General features: G+C 41.2%; 1 protein-coding gene across 2 annotated transcripts in view; it reads left to right on the forward strand.

Moving 5' to 3' along the window:
- Positions 1 to 26,046, forward strand: part of clstn2a (calsyntenin 2a) — a 537,584-nt gene that overhangs the window by 414,326 nt on the left and 97,212 nt on the right. For both annotated transcript variants that reach the window (XM_059948013.1, XM_059948017.1), the window contains 4 exons: positions 6,883 to 7,078; positions 9,300 to 9,508; positions 11,631 to 11,780; positions 14,123 to 14,308. In XM_059948013.1, the coding sequence (XP_059803996.1) occupies positions 6,883 to 7,078; positions 9,300 to 9,508; positions 11,631 to 11,780; positions 14,123 to 14,308 (741 nt within the window). The remainder of the gene's footprint in view (positions 1 to 6,882; positions 7,079 to 9,299; positions 9,509 to 11,630; positions 11,781 to 14,122; positions 14,309 to 26,046) is intronic.

The raw sequence follows: 26,046 nt of genomic DNA on the forward strand, positions 1-26,046 counted from the left end.
GGCAATCTATGAAAAAGGGACCAATACTGTTAAAGCAACAATCATGTAAGGAGTCAAGCTCTTAAACCTGCGTTTAACCTTTTCTCTAGTATTCTTTTATCCTATACAGGTGTATATTCCAAAACTGCAAAACATCCACACTAGTTAAGACTCTGTGAATGTCATTTTGGCTTTTTGCCACTGAAGCATTAAAGAGAATGGAAACCTGCAAAGAAAATATAATCAAGACTTATCTAGTAATAGCATTAGCATTATTTTTCAGTTAAGTTATCCCTTCTGTGGGTTGACACGATTATGAAAAAGCAGAATTGTTGAACGTTGTCACCGTGTACCAATACAATGGTAAAATGTATCAGCATGATTGCAGTGTTCATAAAAATTAGCAGTACACTGTAGCTTGCTGGATATGATCTATTGCTGAGTATGTTTTGTGCATAATTGCTATATTATTAAATCTGAAACAATTAATAATATGGATGAGAACATAATTCAGCTAAGAATTCAGAAGCTCTTTATTATATTTCTCCCTTTTCATAAAATGTTGTGCAAAGTTTACCCAAAAGAAGCTTGTATTCCATGTTGGTTTTTAGATATCTCCATGCTCCCAGCAGTTCAACAATGCCATTTAAAAAGCTACCATCAATGGGAAAATCAGATCAGTTAACCCAACTATTCCCTGATGTATCTTCAGTTCTTAAGTTTTGAGGAAACTTGAAGGTTCTTTTTTCTCTAATAATAAGTATCCTGCAAGAAAATATATTGCTTAACCTAGTGAAAATGTTGAAAATGAACTATTGTCTTCTCTTCGTATTTCATCATTTCCAATTGTTTCTAATGTGATGGATATTGACTTTCCAGGGCCCAAGAGGCCTATTGCTAACCTCAGCTTTCAACAGCATGACTTTTCCAAAGAGTCAGCTTTGTCTGTGACAAAATTAAACTTTTAACCAATATTCTTCGCTCAGCTTCTTCTTGGAAACAAGAACTAGTCTTCAGTTCTTAATGCAAATTGCAAGCAATAATCAGTCTGAAGTTAAAAGGACAGTTTTGCATACTGAACTATCTATAGAGCACAGGCTGCTGGCTCAAGCAATATGGTTTACAAAGTGAAATGACCACGGGATGTCTGTCTGCATGTGCTAAGCATTACACAATGAGGTAATGTTCATTGGCCTACATCAAAACAGACAACTACAACTAAATTATTTGCGTCATTGTGGTAGAAATCAGGAATGGCTCCAGGAAAGTCTTATTTTGTCACTTTGCACATCAAACATGGTCAGGGGTATTTGTGTACTCAGAGGGTTAACCCTCACATCATCCCTTTTGTGTGTCTGTTATTCTGACCCCAGAAGCTTTTAAACCATCTGTGTGAATTACTATGTTCCACCAAAAGTATCTGAAAAACATTGCTTGCAAGTAATGTCAACTAGGAGCAAACCAGTATAAATATTAGAAAGCATTAGGAATTGTAAAGAATGACAAGGAGAATGGCAGAATGACAGGGTGACAGAGAGAAGAACTAGAATTTGTTCCTCTACCTTCAGTTTCTGTGGTGGATAACTTGTTCAACTGCAACTCATTGGTATATTCCTTTAGTTCATAGGATTTTTACCTGTGTTTGGAATTCTTCGTAGTTTATAAATTTTTATGAAGTTGGAAAAATTTAATAAATCAGAAATCTTCTGTGAGTTTTAAATGTTTTTATTTAAGTTCAAATGTGTACCTTTAAAAATAAGATAAACTGTGTTAAAACTATCTTGTTAGCCAGAACTATCTCATTCTTGGTACACAACATTGCAGGGACTAAACAGGGAAGTAAGCTAGACTTTGAAGAGAAGGTTAATAAGGTATAAGCTCCTTATAGTAAGAGTGCCTGTAGATATCTATATTGGATAGGACTTAAAATCATTTGGAGTTAGAGGGCTTTGCCAACAATACTATCAGGCTAGACAACACCTTTAAAAAAAGCAAAATAAGCAATAAGCAAAACAATCTATTTTGGCTTGAAGTCCATTCATTTGGTGTAGATTTTGCAGGGAAAAGCCAACAGTTCTGTTGAAAAGTGGTGATGAGTAATTCAGTTATGGTAATCCTCTACCAGCTTAAGTGGGGAACCACTTTAAAAACTTGAAACAAGTTAAAACCTGGTGGAGGGACATGTTTTCTATTCATTTGAAAGCAGAGGAATGGGTGTACAAGTTAAGTTTTGATTTCTATGAGGCTTTAGTTTATTTACAGTAAATGTTCTCAGTGTTTCAGAAAATTTGCAAATGTTTTGCACTTGTAATGTTTTACTTTTTAATGTTTCAATAATTTGAATATTTTGTATAAAGATTTGAATGTCAGAAGCATGCAGAATGCTTTGGCAAGTTCGACAGGCAACTCAGCTGCAGGCATTGACTCACTGTCAATGCCTGTTTCATCAATTCAGTTGCTGAAGTTGATTTTGCCCACCACTTGGCAAGAATTAATGAGAAGCCTGTAATGTAGGTCTGCTGAGCTTAGAACTGGCTATTGCCTCATTGGTTTCACAAGGTCTGCAAAGTCAGGAATAGACTACAAGTGTCTCATTACTGATTGAAAATTCTGGTTCATTGTTTACTTTATGGAGTGAAGGGATATATTCCTTCCAGTTCCCATTCTTTATGTAGTTCACCCATACCTACTGCTGCTTATTAACTAACTTCAGTTTCCAGTAAGGCTTGATTTTAAATTCCTCTGGAGCTCTCCAAGTTTTTTCCTATGTAATTTTCTCTTTCATTACAACTACCTGCAGCATTTGCTTTAGTCTACTTCTGGCACCTTGACTACTCTTAAATATAATTGTAATCCTAACAAGGGTGTTACCTTCAGTTGACAAGGAGGTTGCTGCTGGAATTACCTCCTTAAATCCCTCTATAAATATTTGTTCTGTCTTTAATGGGTATTTCTTTAACCACATTCTTTAATGTGGAGTTATGTCAAATTGTGTTTGATAACCTGCTGGAATATATTACCATGGTGGAACACTGATTCATCAACTACAGGTGGATTGTAGGTGATAATGAAGAGTGGATTTCTTTGCCAGTATTTGATCCAACACTACAAGACTTCATTGGGTCTCAGCTTAATGCAGAGGACTCCATGTTCTCCTCTATTCTGCTTATATCACCACCATATCACGTGAGTCTGTCCTATTAGGAGAACAAACTTTGTAATGGATTTTATACAAAGTTTCAATTTCAAACACTGACATTTCCTTTCCTCCCACAGATGTTGCTCAACCCATTGAGTTCCTCCAGCAGAATGTTTATTGTTTGTGATGAAGTTGTTTGATACCTTGTCTATAATGTGCAATTCAATTATTCCTACTATATCAAGCTATTGCTTGACTAGATTATAGGAAACCATCCTAACTTATCAACAAGTATTCACCCACCGGCCACGGCTTGACCTTTCCCTCACCAACCCACTAGTGGTAGAGGCACCCACATACACGTACAGTTCAAATATTGATAGGAATAACCACTGCGCTATCCTCATGCCCTTGACATCATCCAATACATCATGAAGATTTTAGAAGATAATTTTGCCATGTCTGAATTCCATGATTTATTTGATCATCTGTATGACTTGACTTGGTTTTTAAGCTGTCACTAAAGCAACTTAAGATGTGAGGAATTGGGTGCCTGAAGCAAAACCATTACAAGCTTAAAGCTATATTTCAGATTACTGTGACTAAATTACTTGCAATTAGGAATTGTAGAAACATTTGTAACCATGAAGTCTTTATGAATTTATAACTTTTATAAAATATGACAAAATGGAACCTGTTTGATCCCGAAGTGCTCTGCTGGTTTGCTCGTGTATGCTTTTTTCAATGGCAGGATGTGTGTTGACAGCAGAGAAAAACAGGACTCAGCTGCCGTGGGGGGCGGGGGTGCAAGATGGAGAACACTCAAGGCCAGATTGGCTCATTAAAGACAGATATAACTCATTTAAAACAGATGCAGATAAGAAAGACATGCAATTAAGGTATGGAAAGACCTCAAAGGCATGATGGTGATGAATTACTGGACCCTAAATGTATCAAAATCTGTTTAGAGCTGCAAGATTGAAGTTACCTACCAATAACTTTATCTATGGAGATAGACTTTCCCTTGCAAGTAATAAACGTGTATATAGTTTGATCCACTCTAAGTTTGTTGTAGTCTGTTACTGTATATTACAAGACCAAGCTGAATGGAACCATCCTAAATATTCATTCTCCCTATCATTGGCAGCAGTGACTACATTGTGTAGTGTCTACAAAACTGCTGTTTTTCATCTGGTTTAGATCGACAACTACTTCCAAGTGCATGACCTCTGAACAATGAAAAGCAAGGGTAGCAGGCACATGGGAATACTGCCACCTCCTGTGGACTTCCCTCCCCGTTTTCCACCATCCTGGAACACTCTCTCCAACACTGCCCTGTAGTACCTTTATCAGAGGTACTACAGTGCTCACCACCACCTTCTCAAGGGGAATTTGGAATGGTTAATCATTCTTGCAATGCTCGCATCCAGACAAGTGAGTGATTTTTTTAAGCTTAAGGCTATCCTTTCTTATCAAGATTCAACATGGAGTGTCTGTGTGTGGTGTAAGACCAATCAGATCTCAGTTAAAGCAGTAGTATTCAGACCCAGCGCAACAGTCACTCTTCATGGAAGGACTGAGTTCGTGCAGCTGCTGTCCTCAATGCTACCAAGAGGGTGTTTTCTAAATTCTGATATTTATGTGATTACTGGACAGTAGTTTAAATTGGTCTCCTTCATTTTTCAGTGTTTTTTTTCTCATTGCTGATTGGTGGGTGGGCAAGGAAGGGGTTGGGGATTTGGGTCCGGTGTTCTTATTGGTGTTTTTCTGTATGGACAATCTGTTAGCTTTCTCGCGAGCGATGGGGTTGGCGATTTGAGGGTGGATTGGGGTTTGATGTTATTCTCACTGCTTGTTAGTGAGGGAGGGAGTTGGGTTTGGGATTTTTGATGTTGTAGCTGCCATTTTCCAGGTCTGTAGACTGTAAGCTTTTATGCAAGGAGGAGTTTGGGGTTTGATGTTCTAGCTGCCATTTTCTGGGTGGGCAATCTGTTAGTTTTTTGTATGAGGGAATGTGTGGGTGTTCTGGGGCTTGCAAGTTTTGTTTATTGTTCATGCATGGGGGGGGCAGGAGTGACGTCTTTTCTTTCAACAACACCCATAGTCATTCTGTATTTCATGAGTATTTGGAGAAGGCAAATATCAGACTTGTACATGCACACATTGACAATAAAATGAACCTTTGAACCTCCAAACAAATGAAATGCCACACAGGCTGGGAATCTGAAATAAAAAGAGACAATGCTTTAACCACTCAACAGCTTGGACGGTATCTGTGGAAAGAGAATCAAAGGTAATGTTTCAAGCTGAAGATCCTTCATCAGAATTGGGAAGGAAACAAAATGGATTCCATAGCTAGCAAGCTTTATATCTGAACTCTTCACATACAGAGAACTTTAGTGAGGCAGACTACTCTTTCTAATGGGGACTCTGAAGGAGGCACACTTCGGCTTCCCTCCGTTCCTTTTACTTCTTTTACCCGTAATCACCCTTAACTGCCTTATTTATACCTACACTAAAGGTGTTTATATTGCAGATATATTCTCTGAGCCTTGATTTTAGTTTGTTGGAAATGTATACCAAAGCATGAGAAGCTAAAGACGGGAAAGATTCTAACGGCAATGGAAAAAAAAGATGGTGACGCTAAACTATCTAAGCAAGCCTCTCTAACTTTGGGTGCAATTTCGAAGCTTCTAGATGATAAACTAGATGAAAAACTAGCGGCAAAAGTCAGCCAAAAATTCTACTCGCTTGAAGGAATTTTAAAGATGGTTGAAGACAGTACTCTTACTAATGATAAACATGTTGTAAAAGTTTGGTTTTTTGTCTAACGTCACAAATTAATGCATTAGTCACCTACCTCATGTGATATATGGTTTATCCAGATGTGGGCATTAATTCTGTTGATTAATAAAGTTTAATAAATGACATCTTTGGCACCCTTTACATTTAATATCCTGCTGATGCTATTTTAACATTTTTAAATAATTGTTGATGAAACATAAAGCAGAATACGCAGGGTTTTCTTGAACTACATGAATTCTTAATTTCTTAGTTTTCTTTGTAACAGTAGTGTGCGATGGAGATGGAAACAGCAAAATTCAGCTGTAATGTTAAATGAAAAATGAAGCTGTCATTGCAGTCAGTTTGACTAATCCTAATATTCTCTTTGTGCTGAGAAAACAAAAGGAGTTCAGCCTAGACAGTAAAAAGCATCTCCAAGAGGCACATTGAGATAAATGGGATAAAGATCCAATCACGCTTCAGGTGAAGAGCAAACACATCTGTGTATCTCAAGAATGTCCTGTGTGAGCAGTTTTCAGAAACAATGCTTATAAGGTCAAAGTACCACATATATCCTCTGAACAAACTAGACATTTAGTGTACTAAAATGTATAGTGAATGTTACATTCAAGACAGAATTCCAGATTTGCTGTAATTTATTTTTGTACCTGAACCATATTTAATTAAAATCAGCATATTTGCAAAGCTTTTGGATTTCTATTGGGGTGGGAGATGGAGAGAAATTTGAGGATTATTTTGGAAGACCGTGAAAAAATGTTATGTTCCTATGAAATGATCATCAGGCATTATTAGGATCTTATCAAAAAAAGCTCAGGTAAGTTCTCACTTGATTTTCACCTGTTTGAAAGCAAATTACTGAAATACGATAAAGTGGCCATTACTGTAAGTCATTTTTGGGCTGCTAATTTTCATTTATACTATGCATGGTTACAAACTGATGTATAATTTTTTTGTTCCAGGTGAAATTTGTGCTTTCAAGATTCACAGTCAGGATGTGCCTTTTGAAGCTGTGGTGTTAAACAAGACATCTGGGGAAGGTTTGCTGCAGGCAAAAAGTCCAATCAACTGTGAGCTTCAGAAAGAATACACATTCATCATTCAAGCATATGACTGTGGAGCCAGACCTAGTGGAACTTACTGGAAAAAATCACACAAGTGAGTAACTTCCCCTGATATAGTTGGGCTCAGTTGTTACTTAGAAACATAGAAAACCTAGAGCACAATACAAGCCCTTTTGCCCACAAAGTTGTGCCGAACATGTCCCTACCTTAGAAATTACTGGGCTTACATATAGCCGTCTATTTTTCTAAGCTCCATGTACCTAACCAAAAGTCTCATAAAAGACCCTATCGTATCCACCTCCACCACCGTTGCCGGCAACCCATTCCACGCACTCACGACTCTCTCCTCTGTAGCTACTCCCCAGCACTTTAAACCTGCGTCCTCTTATGGCAAACATTTCAGCCCTGGGAAAAAAGCCTCTGACTATCCACATGATCAATGCCTCTCATCATCTTGTACACCACTATCAGGTCGCCTCTCATCCTCCGTCGCTCCAAGGAGAATAGGACGAGTTCACTCAACCTATTCTCATAAGGCATGCTCCCCAATCCAGGCAACATCCTTGTAAATTGCCTCTGCACCCTTTCTGTGACTTCCACATCCTTCCTGTAGTGAAGCGACCAGAACTGAGCACAGTACTCCAAGTGAGGTCTGACCAGGGACCTATATAGCTGCAACATTACCTCTCAGCTTCTAAATTAAATTCCATGACTGATGAAGGCCAATACACTGTACGCCTTCTTAACCACAGAGTCAAACTGTGCAGCTGCTTTGAGTGTCCTATAGACTCGGACCCCAAGATCCCTCAGATCCTCCACACTGCCAAGAGTCTTACCTTTAATACTATGTACTGCCATCATATTTGGCCTACCAAAATAAACCACCTCACACTTATCTGCGTTCAACTCCGTCTGCCACTTGTCAGCCCAGTTGTGAGACGGAATTGAGGCACAGAATATACTGATAGGAAATGGCCTGGAAATGTGTCCTATTTTCACTTAAACATTGCAATCTTCCAGTGACGTATTTCATATTTTATATCAATGCCAAATTTTATCGATCTCAAATGACATTCTGAGAGCCTTAAATGAAATTAAATTTCAGTGACTGTTCCAAATAGACAATGTTTAATTAGCAACTCACTTTACATCCATTAGTTAAATAACAATGATCAGCACTGTTAAAGGACATCAACGTAGAGTGCTTAATGCCAACATTAAGTTTAGATTCCCTCCCTGAGGCCCATGGACCCTCGTTTAATTGTGGGGATCCATCACATTAAAAAACTCTGAGAATCCCCTAGTTTAGAAAGACATTGAATAGTTCACTAATTAAAATTTCACACTTTACAATACAATTCACTTGCATTCAGGAGCTTTGAATCTATCGTTTGAATCTGCATCCATAAAAATATTACATGGAAAATTAATGCTCCTTGTAAACAAAAATAAGGCAAGGCTTTTCCCTCTTTAATGTATATCCTGATGCATAGTGCTTCAATGATGTTTTGCTCTGGAGGAATGATTGAATCTGCTATTTTGAGAGAACTAATATATGTGTAGATTCTGTAGAGTAATCATTGCAAAGTTAATGTTTAATTTACTCGTTCCTCCACAAATGGTGAAGAGCCTGCTCAGTAGTTTCAGTAGTTTCAGTTTCATCCAATTCTTAACTGTGTAGAGCCAGGTCCAGCATCTATTTCTAACAAGCACCACATAACATAAAAATGTTAAGATAGATCGATAGTCATTTGCAGTTGTTCAACTGATGGATGTGGATAATTCTTTGAGCCCATGGCATCATTAATTGATAGTTACCATAATTTTTTTTCACTATCTGGAAAAAAAAAGCTTGAAATGCTCATTCAATCTTCATTTGCCAGTTTCTCCATTCTGCTTAGACTCTGCTGATTTCATTGATGGCAGTTAGTGAAAGTGTAAAACAAATTGGAATACTTAAATATAAACAGTTGCGAAGAGCATTATCTGCTCTGTAGAATATTCCAACTCCACTTCCTCTAAAAGCTTTGCTCCAAAATGCTTAATGATCTCACCAGAGCAGATCAAAGCAAATAGTATTTCTGTTTGTTAAATTATTCTAGCCCCTTAAGATGCTGTTTTCTTGCAATTGTTTGTAAACAAATATTCCATAAACATTTTGAATTTTCTCAATTGCTTTATGGAAAATACTTGTCAACTATATATGTGCATTTATTGTAACTGTACAGATATAATAGAAGCATCATAATAATATTTGTGTTAGTTGGAATATTGCTTATTTACAGAGCACTAAAGTTGATGCCATCTTTTTCTAGGGCAGTGGTACACATTCAGGTGAATGATGTCAATGAATATGCACCAATGTTCAAAGAGACGGTGTACAAAGGTGTGATCACAGAAGGGAAGCTGTACGATAACATACTGCAGGTGGAAGCAGTGGATGAGGATTGCTCTCCTCAATACAGCCAGATTTGTAATTATGAAATTGTTACACCTGATGTACCCTTTGCAGTTGATAGAAATGGTGAGTTCAAACAGAATGAAGTTGGGTTAATTTAGCACTAATTTACAAATAATTTAATCAATATTTATCAGCTTTACTCGAATGTTCATGTTACGGTTTTTGCCCCACCTCAGCATCCCACAACAAATGGTGAAAGGCCTAGAAACGATAAAAAAGGACAGAACTAGTAGTCAATTAGACAACACAAAATGCTGGGGGAACACAGTGATGCACCATCAATAACTCACTCTGAGATGTAAAGGCGAGATATCGGCTTTTATTGACGGGAAGAATGAACAAGCAGTGCGTGACCACCATACTACATCCTGGAGGCTGAGAGGCCGGGCTCAGTCCTCAATCGCCTTTATACAGGGGTCTGTGGGAGAAGCCACAGGAGCAGTCAGCAGGGGGTGTGTCCAGACAGGTATATGTAGTTCACCACATACAGCAGGCCAGGCAGCATCTATAGGGAGGAGCACTGTCAACGTTTCGGGCCAAGACCCTTCGTCAGGACATGTCAGTTAGACATGTTGTGGTTGATGAGAGAAGGACAGCAAAGATTTACAAATCACATCTAACTAATGATAGTGTTTTTTAATGAAGGAGATTGAATTGATCTATTACAAATAAAATTCCAAAAAAGTACCATGATGACACAATAGAGTTGAGATCACAGTTAAAGGTCATAGAATAAATTAAGCTGCAGGAGTATAGATCAGAAAGTTGGTAAAGATGATTAATGAAAGGTTTTATTCTTGGAAGGGAGGAAGCAAAGTTTGGAGTTTGTTACTAGGACAAATTACATTCTTAAAATATTGCCAATGTTTTAAACATTTGGAACAGGGCTTTATTTCCAAAAAAAAATGATAAGTCAAGACATCAGGTGTAAATGGATAAAACAAAGCACAGCAGTAGTGGGTGGGTGGAGTGGGCATATTGCCTAGATGGAAGGAGAAATGTCATGGATTAAACATCTTCAAGATGAAGGCGGAATTATCACATCTTGGAAAAGTGGCAGATTAAAAAAAAGTTGAGGGCATTGCAGTCAAATCCATCCCCCATACATGTATTAATGGCTGTCTTCTTGAATCTTCCCACAGTTCTATCAGGGATTTAAAGAGTTGAAATCCAGTGACGAGCATATATTGAAGATATATTTCCCAGTTCAATAAAAGTTTGATTTTGTTTCACAGAGGCATTGAGTCATACTACATGGAAACCCAGCTTTTGCCTGATTGGTCCATGCCACACAAGGTCCCCAACTGAGCTAGTCCACTTTCACTCATTTGATCCCTGTCCGTCTAGCTATTTCTTACCCATGTACCTGTTCAAATGCCTGTGAAATGCAGTTAACATACCTGCCTCAAGCACTTCTTCTTGCAGCTTACTTTATATACTGACCAAGATCTGGGTGAAAAGTTGCCGTTCAGTTTCTCGTTAAAGCTCTCTCTCCTCACCCTAAACATATGCCATCTACTTCGTGATTCCACAACCCTGGGAAAAAGTCTGAGTGTATCCACCCTATCTATGACCATCACAATTTTATGCAGCCTTTCAGATCGCCCCTCATTCTCCTCTGCTCTGATGATTAAAGTCCCAAACTGCTCAGGTTTTCTTCATACCTTAGTCCCTTGAGGCCTGACAACATTGTCGTAAATCTCCTTTGTGCTCTTGGGTAGAACCTGCAGATACAAGTGTGTCCAAGCGCCTAGTATCCAGTGGTGGTTGAGCACCGGGGTTTGGGATGTGCTATCAGAATATTCTATGTAAGTGCCAAGTTTTTATTTGATGGCGTTTAGGATGGGGGTATGTGCAATCAAGTGTGAAAGAACATTGCACTTTCAATTAAATCCTAGATTCACGAGAGCCTAGTTTTCTCACAAATTAAATTTAACACATCTGGTATGCAGGTTATTTGCAAATTTATGATGAGTTTCTCAACTAGTATTTTGTAAATATGAGGTAACAAACACAACAAGGGAATTACTAGTTCATTGCTTAATTGGCATATATTTCTTTCCTGACTTAAAATAATACGTTCAGAATTTTAAATTGTAGCATAAAGTTAGGATTATATTTGAAAAATGATGAACTGTTAATATTTATTCTATTATACGAACAATAATTCCATTGGTTTTACCAGGTATTATTAGGAACACAGAGAAATTGAGCTATGACAATGAACACCAATACAAGTTCATGGTGACAGCGTATGATTGTGGCCAAAAGGAAGCGTCAGAAGATGTATTAGTTCACATTGAAATTAAGCCAGTTTGCAAGCCTGGCTGGCAAGGTAAGACTTTTAAAGTGTTTTGCCATTATTCACACTGCATTCAAATGAAGAAAAATACTTGTGGACAGAAATGTGACTGAAAATAAAAGGAAATCTATTTCTGCCAGAGGCTATAATCATGTTTTTGAGGCACTGTCAACTGGGTTAACATTATTTTGAGCAATGAACTGCTCATTAGCACAACTCTTATTGAAATTGACCACAACTATTAAGAAAAAGTAAGCACTATGCAAGAAATTGAATTTGCTGGACATCTGAAATAAAAACAGAAGGGGCTGCAAATTACACAGACAGTGTCTGTGGTGGAACAAATAATTGACAGCGGTCTTCAAAGACCTTTCATTGGAGCCAGAAAAACATAGAAATCACATATTTAAAATTGCAGAGAATGAATGTGATGGAAAAAATTAAAGAATTTTCTATTATCGGATAAAGACAAATAGAGGATGAATTACTCAAATGGTAAAAATACTGGCTGAGAGATAGTCATGAATGTTTGATAATTGAAATTATCGTTTATGTTTATATTATAGAATGGTCTGACAGGATTTATTTTCAGTTGATTCATTATTAATTGGAGTGTGTCTAGTCATGCTTTTTATTTGTGGAGGCAGTCAGCAAGACTAAAATCCTACAATGAATTGTTCACCTATGGTACTTTCTTCCTAATTTATCAATTATTGGCATTTACAGTGTAATAAACAAACATGTAAAATATAGACTGTAAATCAATGTTTCAGTCTTTAGTTTATTGCTTTCTATTGCAGATGAATGTCGTTTGCAGTCTCCATTCTGGGCACTGGACAGAATGTTCTCTGAGGATTTCTCTCAGAGGCTTTTAAACTACATAGATTTCCCTTTATTCTTGTATTATATTCTTCACATTACGTGCATAATATCATTTTGCATCATATGGAATGCTATAATTTGAGGGAAATTGATTACCTAATCAAGTCCGTTATCCCCAAAGCTCCCCTTCATTGTGGCTAAAGGGGATGACTGTATTTTACTTTAAGGAGATAAAAGGATGAATACATGAAAAAGAATTTAGCGTGACAGTTCAGAAACACTTGAAACGTTTCAGTAAAATCATTTGAGTTTCTTCTCATTGGGAAGTTGGGCTCATTTACATCCACTCAATTTTGAACATAAGTAGTTCATTTACAGATTATTGATCAAAGCAACAAACCCAAACTAAAATATATGAGCGAATAGTTTGAAATTCTCATGTGATGAAGGGTCATAATGCAGTGTCTTGGCCTGAAATGTCATCCTTTTATTCCTCTCCATAGATGCTGCTGAGTTCCTCCGTCAATTTGTGTGTGTTATTCTGAAATTCTTATATGCATGGTCCCAGAGAAATCTTAACCACAATGGCAGTCCGCTAAAATGAATAAGATGTTATTTTTCAAAGAAAATTGGAACTTAAGTTTTTAGACTTTATTTTTAATTTTATGTAAAAATGAGTTGGAGCCCTATTTTTTTCAGAATATTTTTACAACTACAGTTTAAAAATGACTATAACTGTTTGACTTCAAGTATTAATAATATTGCAGTATTTCATTTTAATGCAGTATGAAGTGATACATTTTGGGAGCACTAATGAGGCTAGGGATATGCACCATGAATGATAAAGTCTTGGGGAATATCAAGGAACAGAGGAACTTTAGAGTACGTCGATAGATCCTCCATGGTGGCAGTATGGATAATTAACTTGGTTAGCAAGGCATATGAGATTCTGTCTTTCATTAATCAAGACATTGTGTACAGAAGCAAGTCCGGTATGCTCCAATTTTATAAAGCCTTGGTCAGACCTTAGAATCTGACCAAGAAGCAGTCCAGTTATGAGGTGACTCTGGAGAAGTTATGTCTGTTCTCCCTGGAGTGGAGGAGGTTAAGAAGGAATATAAAAGAATAAGGGCAGACTGCATGACACTTCTCCCAGTATTAAAGGCAGATAAAACTGATGGGCATAAGTTTAAGGTAAAGATGATTGATATGAGGGAGATCATCTTCACCCAGAGAGCAATAACTGCATGGAATGTACTGCCTGAGAGAATGGTTGAAGTTGGGTCACTGACAGTATTTAAAGGGAGATTCAATAAGCTCTTGAATTTCTTTGGCATAGGGGCCAAGTGTTAGGTGAATGGATTAATACAGTCCGATGCCCACCTGTCACCATGAACAAGTTTGGTTAAATAGCTTATGGCCTTGCTGTATTATTTTATGATCTCAAGTTACTATTACTTATAAATCATTTGGATTAATTTTACAAAAGGGTAACATTATTTTGTTAGATTTATTAAAATGCGAGAAAACTCAAGTTATCTTCTTTTTAACAGGCTGGAATAAACGTGTTGAATATAAGTCTGGCTCTGGCAGTAAAGTATTGCTTCCCAGAATCCACCTGGAGACCTGTGGGGAACCCGTATCTTCTGTGCAGACCACAATAGAACTTCAGACCAGCCACATTGGAAAGGGATGTGATCGGGACACATATTCTGAGAAATCCTTACAAAAATTATGCGGTATGTGACAAATTAACTACAATGTTGACCAGAAGTGTCTCCAGTCCTTTCATACTTCATCCCCAGCCCCGTTCTTAAATTTTTTACATGCTAATCAACAAAACACCGGCTGGACACCACATTGTGATATACAGATAAGAGCAAATCAGCAGATGCTGAAAATCAAGGCAGCACACACAAAATGCTGGAGGAACTCAGCAAGCCAGGCAGCATCTATGGAAAAGAGTAAACAGTCAACATTGATTGTGACATACAGTGGCACCATGTGATATAATTTTCTTGCCTTAAAAATTCTAGGTTCATGGGCATACATTTTCATGTTTCTTTAATGCCCCTGGTTATCTGACATTCAAGTCATTCGCAGTCGAAACTACAGTTAGCAAAAGGAGAACTGCACAACTCATGTCAACCATACACACTCCTCTATTGTAGAAAGAAGCTTTGTTATTTTTCCTTACTGTTCTAATATGATTTTTAACATATCATTTCATCTGCTGGGATATTTTTACTAACAGTGCTCCCAGATGCAGGATATAGGGGGAAATATAGACTTACATTCACCAGTATATATTAACATACTTCCATAAATTTTAGTCACATCCTGTGTGTCAGAGCTGAAAATGGAATGCTTTCTTTTTATTGTCATCTAGAGACAGCATTAGTATTTTTCCCAGAGATCTTGGTTAAAGATGCAAGCTTGAATTCCCACCATTTGCAGCAGAATGCCGCCTTTTAAAGTGCATCTCATAAATAGATTGATATGGATCCTTTCATATCTCACCAACAATCCTTAATCACTCTCTGAAACAGTATGCAGACTTATTCTGAATTTGCTGAATTATTGTGCCTTCATAGCACATATCTGAAAAGCACTTAATTGAATTGCTCCAATCATGATTTATTTCAGTCCTTTATAGATAGAGATATTGTCCTGTCTAAAGAATGAAATGTTAGAATTCCAACCACATCAAAAGGGTTTCCAAGCATGCCTCATCAGACAAATGGCACAGATGTGTTTAGAAATATACACTCATTAACCAGTAGGTTAATATACTGTACTGTAGCGATGTGCTACACACAGTGCTGAAATAACGACACGCAGTTGGTAAGTCGTTTCGAGACTAGTTTATTCAAACTGCGGCGCTGGCATTTAATCCCTAGCGCCTGCCCTCTCCAGGTGGAAATGACATCAGAGGTGCATTACCAAAGACTCCCCTCACGCGCAGGCTATTTGTGAGCCAGTTCGCCTGCGCAGAAAGTGGGTTCCCACAAGCCCACCCCAGAACCGATGATACACCCCCCCAATGTCCACAGTCTGGATCAGCCTCTGTTTGGGAGGTCTGCCTCTGCGCCGCGGTGCCTGAACCTCGACCGGCTGCGTCAAGTCCACATGGGCTGGTTTGAGTCAGTCCACCGTGAAAACCTCTCTCCCCCCAATGTCCAGAACGTATGTGGACCTGTTGTTGTTGATCAACTTGAACGGCCCCTCATACGGCCACTGTAGCGGTGCCTGGTGTCCGCCCCTTCGTACAAATGCAAACTTACAGTTCTGCAGGTCTTTGGGTACATGGGTTGGGGTCCGTCTGTGCTGTGAAATCGGTACGGGTGCCAGGTTGCTGAGCCTTTCGCGTAGTCTGTCCAGGACAGCTGCGGGTTCGTCCTCTTGCCCCCATTGGGGCTGGTATGAACTCTCCCGGGACAGCCAGGGGTGCGCCGTACACCAACTTGGCCAACGAGGCGTGCAGATCTTCTTCGGGTGCTGTACGAATTCCAAGCAGGACCCAGGGAAGCTCGTCCACCCAGTTAGGTCCTCTCAGGCGGGTGATGAGAGCCGACTTCAAGTGACGGTGGAAACGTTCCACTAGTCCGTTCGACTGTGCGTGGTAGGCAGTTGTGTGGTGTAGCTGCATTCCCAACAGGCTGGCCACAGCCAACCACAGGCTGGAGGTAAACTGGGCACCTCTGTCAGAGGTAATGTGGGCCGGTACCCCGAAGCGTGCTACCCAGGTTGCGATCAGTGCTTGGGCACAGGAATAGGCAGATGTGTTGGTGAGCGGGACCGCCTCTGGCCACCTCGTGAACCGGTCTACCATAGTTAGAAGGTACCGCGCTCCTCGGGACACTGGTAGGGGGCCCATGATATCCACATGAATGTGGTCGAACCTCCAGTGGGTGGGTTCGAACTGCTGCGGCGGGGCTTTAGTGTGCCACTGCACCTTGGCTGTTTGGCACTGCGCAAACGTTCTGGCCCATTCATTGACCTGCTTGCGAAATCCGTATGGAGTCAAAAACTCACCGCCTCCAGGCTGCCGGGACGATGGGGCGAGGTTGGCCGGTAGCCACGTCGCACAGGAGGGTCCTCTCACCTGGGCCTATGAGAAAGTCCTGCAGCTGCAAACCCGAGACTGCAGTCCTGTAGCTGGGCATCTCGTCGTCTGCCTGCTGTGCCTCCGCCAGTGCTGCATACTCCACCCCCAGGGACAGGGCCTGGACAGCTGGTCCGCCACGATGTTGTCCTTTCCCGAGACATGCTGGATGTCCGTCGTGTACTCGGAGATGTAGGACAGATGTCGCTGCTGGCGAGCCGACCAGGGATTGGACACCTTCGTGAACGCGAAGGTCAATGTTTTGTGGTCCGTGAAAGCAGTGAACGGCCTGCCTTCTAAGAAGTACCTGAAATGCCGGATTGCCTGATACAGTGCCAACAGCTCCCGGTTGAAAGCACTGTACTTGAGTTCAGGTGGTCATAGGTGCTTGCTGAAGAACGCCAAGGGTTGCCAGCGCCCCTCGATGAGCTGCTGCAGCACCTCACCGACTGCTGTGTCAGATGCATCCACCATGAGGGCGGTCGGAACATCTGTTCTGGGGAGCACCAGCATCGCGGCATCTGCCAAGGCTTCCTTGGCTTTAACGAAAGCGGCCGCGGCCTCCTTGACCCAAGTAATGTCCTTCCCTTTACCCGACATCAGGGTGTACAAAGGGCGCATGATATGGGCTGCTGAGGGGAGGAAACAGAGGTAGAAGTTCACCATACCAACGAACTCCTGTAGGCCTTTGACCGTGTTGTGCCGGGCAAAGTGGCGGATCGCGTCTGCCTTGGCGGACAGAGGTGTTGCCCCGTCTTTGGTAATCCTGTGGCCCAGGAAGTCGATGGTATCGAGACCAAACTGGCATTTGGCCAGGTTGATTGTGAGGCCAAAATCACTCAGGCAGGAGTCGAGCTGGTGGAGGTGGGGCAGATGCTCCTGACGACAACTGCTGGCTATAAGGATGTCGTCCAAATAGATGAACACAAAGTCCAGGTCGCATTCCACCACATCCATTAGCCGCTGGAACGACTGTGCGGCATTCTTCAGGCTGAACGGCATTCGGAGGAACTCAAACAGGCCAAACGGGGTGATGAGTGCTGTTTTGGGGATGTCTTCAGGGTGCACCGTGATTTGATGGTATCCCCGGACAAGGTCAACTTTGGAAAATATTCTTGCCCCATGCAGGTTTGCTGCAAAGTCCTTTATGTGCAGCATGGGCTAACGGTCTGAAGTTGTAGCCTTGTTCAGTCTGCAGTAGTCACTGCATTGTCTCCAACCCCCGGCTGCTTTGGGCACTATGTGCAGGGGGGAGGCCCATGGGCTGTCGGATCTCTGTACAATCCCCAATTCCTCCATCCTCTTGAACTCCTCCTTCGCCAGGCGGAGCTTTTCTGGGGGGAGCCTTCATGTGTGGGCGTGGAGAGGTGGTCCCTGGGTCGGGATGTGGTGCTGTATTCCGTGTCTGGGCATGGCTGCCGTGAACTGCGGTGCCAGAATTGATGGAAGGTCCACCAGGATTCTGGTGAATTCATTGTCCGACAGCGTGATGGAGTCCAGGTGTGGGGCCGGCAACTTGGCTTCACCCAGGCAGAACGTCTGGAAAGTCTCGGCATGTACTAGTCTTTTCCCTTGCAAGTTGACCAGTAGGCTGTGAGCTCACAAGAAGTCCGCCCCCAGGAGTGGTTGGGCCACGGCGGCCAGTGTGAAGTCCCACGTGAACCGGCTGGCGCCGAACTGCAGCTGCACTGTGCGGGTGCCATAGGTCCGTATCGTGCTGCCGTTTGCGGCCCTCAGGGTGGGTCCTGGCTTCCTGTTGTGGGTGTCGTACCCCGTCAGGGGCAAGACACTGATTTCCGCTCCGGTGTCGACCAAGAAGCGGTGTCCCGACTGTTTGACCCAGATATACAAGAGGCTGTCCTGGTAGCCAGGCACCATAGTCATTAGCGGCAGCTGGCCCTGACCCTGGCCCTTGCAGTGCGGGCGACAATGGCGGGCTTTTGTGCCCCACCGCTGGTGGTAGAAACACCACTGTTCACTGGTCTCCTCACTCCTGCCTCTATGTTGTGTGCACCCCCCTGCCAAGCCTGGTCTGGTTCGCTGTTGTTCGCGTGGCCTGATAATCTGACCGACGGACGCCAAGCTCTCCCTCTTGGCTTTCCACAGCACGTCTGCCCGGGCTGCCACCTTCCGGGGGTCACTGAAATCTGCGACGGCCAGCAGCAGATATATGTCCTCGGGCAGTTGCTCTATGAATGCTTACTCGAACATGAGGCAGGGCTTGTGTCCGTCAGCCAGGGCCAGTGTCATCCAATGCCCACACTTTTGAAAGTCCAATAACCTGACTGTACTTCTACTCCCAGCTTATAGGTAGCACCAGTGCTGAGGACCAATAAGATATAATCAAGGGAGTTTACAGGACTCCTTTGAGTCGGTGGACTGGACTATATGCCCAAGTTGTCACCAACATCATCAAGACCTTTGTGGATAGTGTGTGCCTTCAGTCTTTGATGAACCAGAACATTTGTAGTCTGCTGAAGGCCTATTCCGTGACATTCAAAACCAGTGATTTTGAAATACAGAAAAGTCTAGATATGCATATGGAAGGTGAGAAGACAATTCTGATTGAGGTTAGAAAATGAATCAGATGCATGGCAGTTCTGTCAGAGTTTGCAGGCCATTACTTTCTAAAACTGAAACCTAATATCATGGATGTCTGTGATGATTCATTCCCAGATTAGCTCAACACCTTTTATGCACGCTTTCAAAGAGAAAGACTACCCCTGTGCGAATCCCTGCAACATTTGGTGACCCTGTGATCTCTGTCTTGGAGGCCGACGTCAGATCATCTTTCAAGAGTGTGAACCCTCGGAAGGCACCAGACTGGTGGATCTGGTAGGGCACTGAAAACCTGCACCAACCAAGTGGTGGGAACATTCAAGGCCATCTTCATTCCCACCTGCTTCAAAAGGACGACAATCATACCAATAAGCAGAATGACCTGCCTCAATGGTTATCACCCAGTGGCACTTACATATACTGTAATGAAGTGCTTTGAGAGGTTGGTCATGATTTGAGTCAACTCCTGCCTAAGTAAGGACCAGGATCCATCACAATTTGCCTATTGCCATGATATGACTACAGTTGATGAAATCTCACTGGCTTTGGATCACCTTGGCGATACATCAGGATACTGTTTATTGATTACAACTCAGCATTCATCACAATTACAAATGCAATTCTAATCAACAAGCTCCAAATCCTGGATCTCTGTACATCCCTCTGCAACTGGATCCCTGACTTCACCATCTGGAGACCACAAACTGAATGGATCTGAAATAACATCTCCTCTTCTCTGACAATCAGCACTGTCGCACCCTCAGGGGTGTGTGCTTAGCCCACTGCTCTAATCTCTACACCTGTAACTGTGTGGCTAGGCACAGCTCAAACACCATCTATAAATTTGCCGAAGACACAACTGTTGTTGCAAAATTTCAGATATTGATGGGTCAGCATACAGGAGTGAGAGAGATCAGCTGGTTGAGAGATGTCACAGCAATGAATTTGCACTCACATCACTAAGACCAAGGAAATGATTTTGGACTTCAGGAAGCAGAATTGGAAGGAACACACAACAGTCCTCATTGACGGATCAGAAGTGGAAAGGATTTCCAAGTTTCTAAGTATCATTATATCTGAGGATCTGTCCTGGGCCAACATATTGATGCAATTGCAAAGAAGGTATGACGGTGGCTGAATTTCATCAGGAGTTTGAGGAGAATTGGTATGTCACCAGACACTCGTTAATTTCTGCAGATATAAAATAGAGAGCATTCTGGCTGGTATGGAGGGGCCACTGCACAGGATCGGAAAAGGCTACAGAAAGTTGTAAACTCAGACAGCTCTATCATGGACACCAGCCTCCCCAGTAGCCAGGATACCTTCTAAAGGTGATGCCTCAAAAAAATGACATCTGTCATTAAGGACCCCCATCACCCAAGACATGCCCCTCTTTCATTGCTACCAACAAGGAGGAGATACAGGAGCCTGAAGACACACACTTTCACATGTTTCAGGAACAGATTTTCTCCTCTGCCATCAGATTTCTGAACGGATAATGAACTCATGTATTTTTTCCTTTCTTCTTGCATTACTTACTTAGCTTATTTAATTTATAGTTTTTATAATTGTGCATTGCAAAACTACAATTTTCACCATTACCATATTGTGCAAAAGCCGTAGACACATATATATTGCTCAGGTGTCTAAGACGTTTGCATTATACAGTAGTAATTTTGTGTATTATACTGGCCTGCTGCAAAAAAAAAAGCAAATTTCATGACATGTGGGTGATGATAAACAAATGACCTTGTCTGGTGTCTCAAGGCTGGGCATACCTGCATCCATGCCACCCTCTGCCATCTCAGCATCTCTCTGTCACCTGTCCCATCCTGCGATGCTCAACTCTTGCCATTCTCAACTACCTTTGCTCCCATCAGACTCGCTTTCTGCTCTACTTTGACAAATACAGCACTATGCAAAGGTCTCAGGCACCCTAGCTACCTATATGTGCCTAAGACTATTGTACAGAACTGTATGCCAGTGATATTAAACCTGATTCTGATTCTGTATGGAAAAGAGGAGCCACTGCACAGGATCAGAAAGTTGTAAATTGAACTAGCCTCCCAAGTATCAAGAACACCTTCAAAAGGCCAATACACAAGAGGGTGGCATCCATCATTGAGGTCTCCATTACCCTGGACCCACCCACTTCTCATTGCTACCATCGAGGAGAAGGTACAGGAGCCTGAAAACGTACACACAATGTTTCAGGAATGGCTCCTTCCCCTCTGCCATATTTTTCTGAACCCATGAACACTACCTCACTATTCTTTTCACTTTTCTGCACTACTTAATTTAATTTTTATATGTATTTCTTATTGTAATTTGTAGTTTTTTTTATTATTATGCATTGCAATGTACTGCAGCCACAAAACAACAAATTTCATGAGATGCCAGTGATATTAAATCCAATTCTGATTCTGATTCTGGTGCAGGCATTTCTTATTAAGCCAACTCACCTCAATCCATGCCAGAGGTCAAGGAACTATCCATTGGGTGCACATATCATGCAGGCAGCTTGCTAGCTCCAGGATGTCATTAGGCAAGTCCCACACAGTATTCAGGCCAGATGCTGTCCACACCTCACACTCCGTCCAGTTGTTTGACTTTCAGCATTTGTATTGTGTTCACTTGAAATGGTTGCCTGTCTTCTTTTCAAGTGATTATGGGAACTAAGGTTGTAACATATAAAATATTTGAGATGTAGCTTGCTTTCAAGCCTGCCGGGGGAAAAACATATTAATATTTTATAAGGAAAAAACAATTTAGAACCTCTGTAATTGAATAAATGATGATCCCAGAAAAGCAGAGGTTATTACAACTTATGTTCCAAGAATACAGTAAGTCTGTACTTGTTAATATTTAATTTAATATATCTATCAATCTGAGTATTGTAATAAATTATATAATTCTTTCACCTTGAACCACAGCAAATATTTAACTTCCAAAACAAGAAGTGAAAAGCTAATGATAAAAAAAAACCTGCAGATGCTGGAAACCTGACATGCGATGGACGTGCAGGAGACCCTCTGCAGACCAGCCAATGCCATAATTAACTGGATATGACTGAGGGCAACTGTATCATCTAGACAATTTTCATCTGCAGTTTGTTCCCTCTGTTCTCTTGACACCTTCCTACCCTGCAGCTTAGACACTTGTGTGCTTATTTTTCCAGTTCTGATGAAATATTGTTGACCTTAAACATTAACTGTGCCTTTCTTCACAGATGCTCCCTGGCCAGTTGTGTATATGGAGCATTTCCTGTTGTTATTTCAAAATGAACATTTTGCTTCATATACTAATGTTGCTGTTTTATAATGAGAAAATATGTGGTGGAGTTATTTACCATTACAATACTAAGACCTGAACAAAAACATTGATATAAAATACTGGGGATTTGTCATCATGGGAAGTCAAATGTGGAAAGCAGAGAGTGCTGAGCACGCAGGAATATCTCTATGACAGTACCTGGGCTAATGGCAATCTGCTGGTACCTTATATCTTATCAATGCAGCCCTGCGGCATTTATGCTTCCTGCTAACAAGTCCTATCATGCTCTCAGGCAGTTTTGCGATTGTGACCTGACATACTGGTTTCCATTTATTACCATTCATATCCTGTGTTAGAAAAGGGTCCAATGACATGGAATGCAATTAATTAGGATGACATTAAGTTGTCTGCAAATTTGAATTGCTACGGAAGTCAACATAAAGTGCAGTGGAATTCTGCATGAAAAATTGTTTCTGTGTTGGTTATGTTTTTGAGACTCATTGACATGAAGGGAACAGACTGCATAAGCATATTGTATCAGTTACGTTTACACACATATCTTGGCTGAATGCTACATTGGAATGCCAATGTGTGGCAGTTTGTAGGTATTCACATTTTCAAGCATTCAGGATTCTGAAAAGAGTTGACATTTTAAAGTAAAGAAGTGCAGATGCTAGAAAATTTTAAATAAACCCAGAAATAGATGGAAGCACTCAACTGGAATGTGGGAGCAAACCAAAGCACCTGGTGGAAACCCATGCAGTCATGGGGAGAACATGCAAACTCCTTACAGAGAAGAGTGGGAATCAAACCTCAATTGGTGATCACTGGTGCTGTAAAGCAATTGTGATAACTGCTATGCTACCATACCTCTTATCTCTGTTACCCTGACTCAAGTCAAGAAGTGTTGCACCTTGATACTGACTGGGAGGCTGACCTTTCCAAATCCCTTTTTTGTAATACTGTGCAATACAGAGTGTTATTGTGGATCCTCGACCAAAATGCATACATTCTTACCAAATTTCCAAGCCAATATTTTTAGCAGTTCTTCCACCACTACCCACACATCCAGTATTAACAAGTGTAAAATGTTCAAGTGCGATTACAGATCTCTGGGACAAAGTGTGGGTCTGTGCTGAGAAGGGTGGAGGTGGTAGTTAAGATGCAGAAAAAAAATCAGGTGGTGAGTAATTAGGTTGAAGAAAAATTATATAATAAACCATGGAAAAAGCAATTGAGTTTGAATAGAGTAACAGCAACAGTAATCACAGGAAAATACATGAATGCCTACTGGCACAAATGTCAGTCAATCAAAGTTCGGGGTTTCAAGGCTGACACAATGATATGAGCAAATCACCATAAAACTTACTGTATGTCCTGTGTAGATTAAAAGTTTGGTTCAACGTGAAATATAAATGTTCTGAAGGCACATAATTGTGCACTAGATTTTGTTTTTATGATGTGAGCTGATTGTTGAGATAATGTGGTGTGGTTATTGCATTTTTAACCTTATGCATGAATAAACCACAATATTTTCAGTTTATTATATATCAGTTCAGTCAGTTATGACCCAAGGTCCTGAGTAAACATAATCCAGCTTTAATCCATTCTAACTATATGCATCAACCATAACAATTTATTTCTCTGTCTATTGGGCAAGGATTTGTTACAGGTCCCTTTAATCAGTTCCAAACACAAGACTGCCTGTGATTTAGATCACCACTGGATTCACCTCAAAATAAGCAACATCATGTATGTATATATACACGCTCCTTACTCTCTCCCTTCCCCTTTTCCCAACCATAATTCCCATCACATATGTTTCCAATATTCATATTAGTAATATAATGTGTATATTTCCTATTTAAGGTGGCGCTACCAAAGATGAGCGACAGCTTACTGGTAAATCATAAGGCAAGAGATTAGACTAAAAACGTTGCTTATGGCATCTTTCCTGAAGCATATTGTGGTAAACCATCACCGCAGTCAGTGAGGAGGCCAGGTTAGTTCGGAGGTTGAGCCACGCTGGGGCATTGCGATGCACAACATGTTTGAACTGCTGGGGAAACAGACAGAGTTTGTATCAATGCCGGAGATGGAGTGAGCAATTTGAAGAGGAGTTGATGCGGAAGAGATTCGAAGCCCATCTGCTGAACCAGGTTGCGAGGTTGGATTGTTCCAAGCACTGAGCCAATTTGGTAAGATCAAGAATGGCTTTGGGCTGGGCAGCCCAAACGTATCATGGCCCAGAGGTCAGGGTCCCAGAACATGACACTGCTCAGTGCTTGGACAATGTAAATGTCAACCCAGATAGACTGGAAGCCCAAGGGTGAGGATCAGAGGTGAGTGCCGGGCTAGTTCTGCTCACTGTCCCACGAATGTTCATTACTCACACCGTGGCGCCAGGGCTGTGAAATGACCCAGCTGCTGTGTGCTTCTGCTCCATGATGTACTGGGGACCAGATTTGGGACTATTCTGGCTGCTTTGGGAGTGGACCTGGGACTTAGTCTGGGTCAGGCTGTTGTTCTGCTTGTGTGTGTGTGTGTGTGTGTGTGTGTGTGTGTGTGTGTGTGTGTGTGTGTGTGTGTGTGTGTGTGTTTGTGTTGATTCTCTCTCTTTCCCTGCACAGTGGTTTTTGGTCTTTTTAAAAATAGGGTTTTCAGTTTTCTTGTTTTGTGGCTGCCTGTAAGCAGACAAATCTCAAGGTCTATAATTCACACATTCTTTGATAATAAATGTGCTTTGAACTATGTATGAATATGTAGATGTATGTACAATGGGCCACAGCTAACCGGGCCACCAGTTAATCGGGGCAGCTGCTTATTTGGGACAACTCCTAAAAAAACAAAAATTAATTGAGAAAATTATTTGGGAGATTACACTGCTTAACTGGGGCAGGTGACTGTGCCGAACAGGTTCTAACGAGCATCAGTGTTCATTGAGTGGCCGTTAGACACTACACCATGTTCAGAGGGAACAGATTTTAAATAGCATAAATTACATGTGTTTATGTTCAAAAAGCAGTGTTTTTTTGTCACGGACAATTGGCAAAAAATAAGCTGAAAGATGATTCCAAGCTGTTTTGCTCACTGCAGTTCCACTATTCTGGCTTGAAGATGCCAGGAGCAGCTGGGAGCTGGAAGTGAAACCATTTCTCTAATTGAATTGAATTGATTTGAATTGACTTTATTACTTACATCCTTCATATACATGAGGAATAAAAATCTTTACGTTACATCTCCATCTAAATGTGCAATGGGCAATTTATAGTAATTTTAATAAATAGTATGTACAACAGGATTGCCAATACACCATAAAAATACAGTTCTGTCAACATGAGTTAATCAGTCTGATGGCCTGGTGGAAGAAGCTGTCCCGGAGCCTGTTGGTCTTGGCTTTCATGCTGTGGTACCGTTTCCCTGATGGTAGCAGCTGGAACAGTTCATGGTTGGGGTGACTCGGTTCCCCAATAATCTTTCAGGCCCTTTTTACACAGCTGTATTTGTAAATATCCGGAATAGTGGGAAGTTCACATCTGC

Source organism: Hypanus sabinus, chromosome 2 (assembly GCF_030144855.1).
Source record: "Hypanus sabinus isolate sHypSab1 chromosome 2, sHypSab1.hap1, whole genome shotgun sequence".
NCBI classification, from domain to species: domain Eukaryota; kingdom Metazoa; phylum Chordata; class Chondrichthyes; order Myliobatiformes; family Dasyatidae; genus Hypanus; species Hypanus sabinus.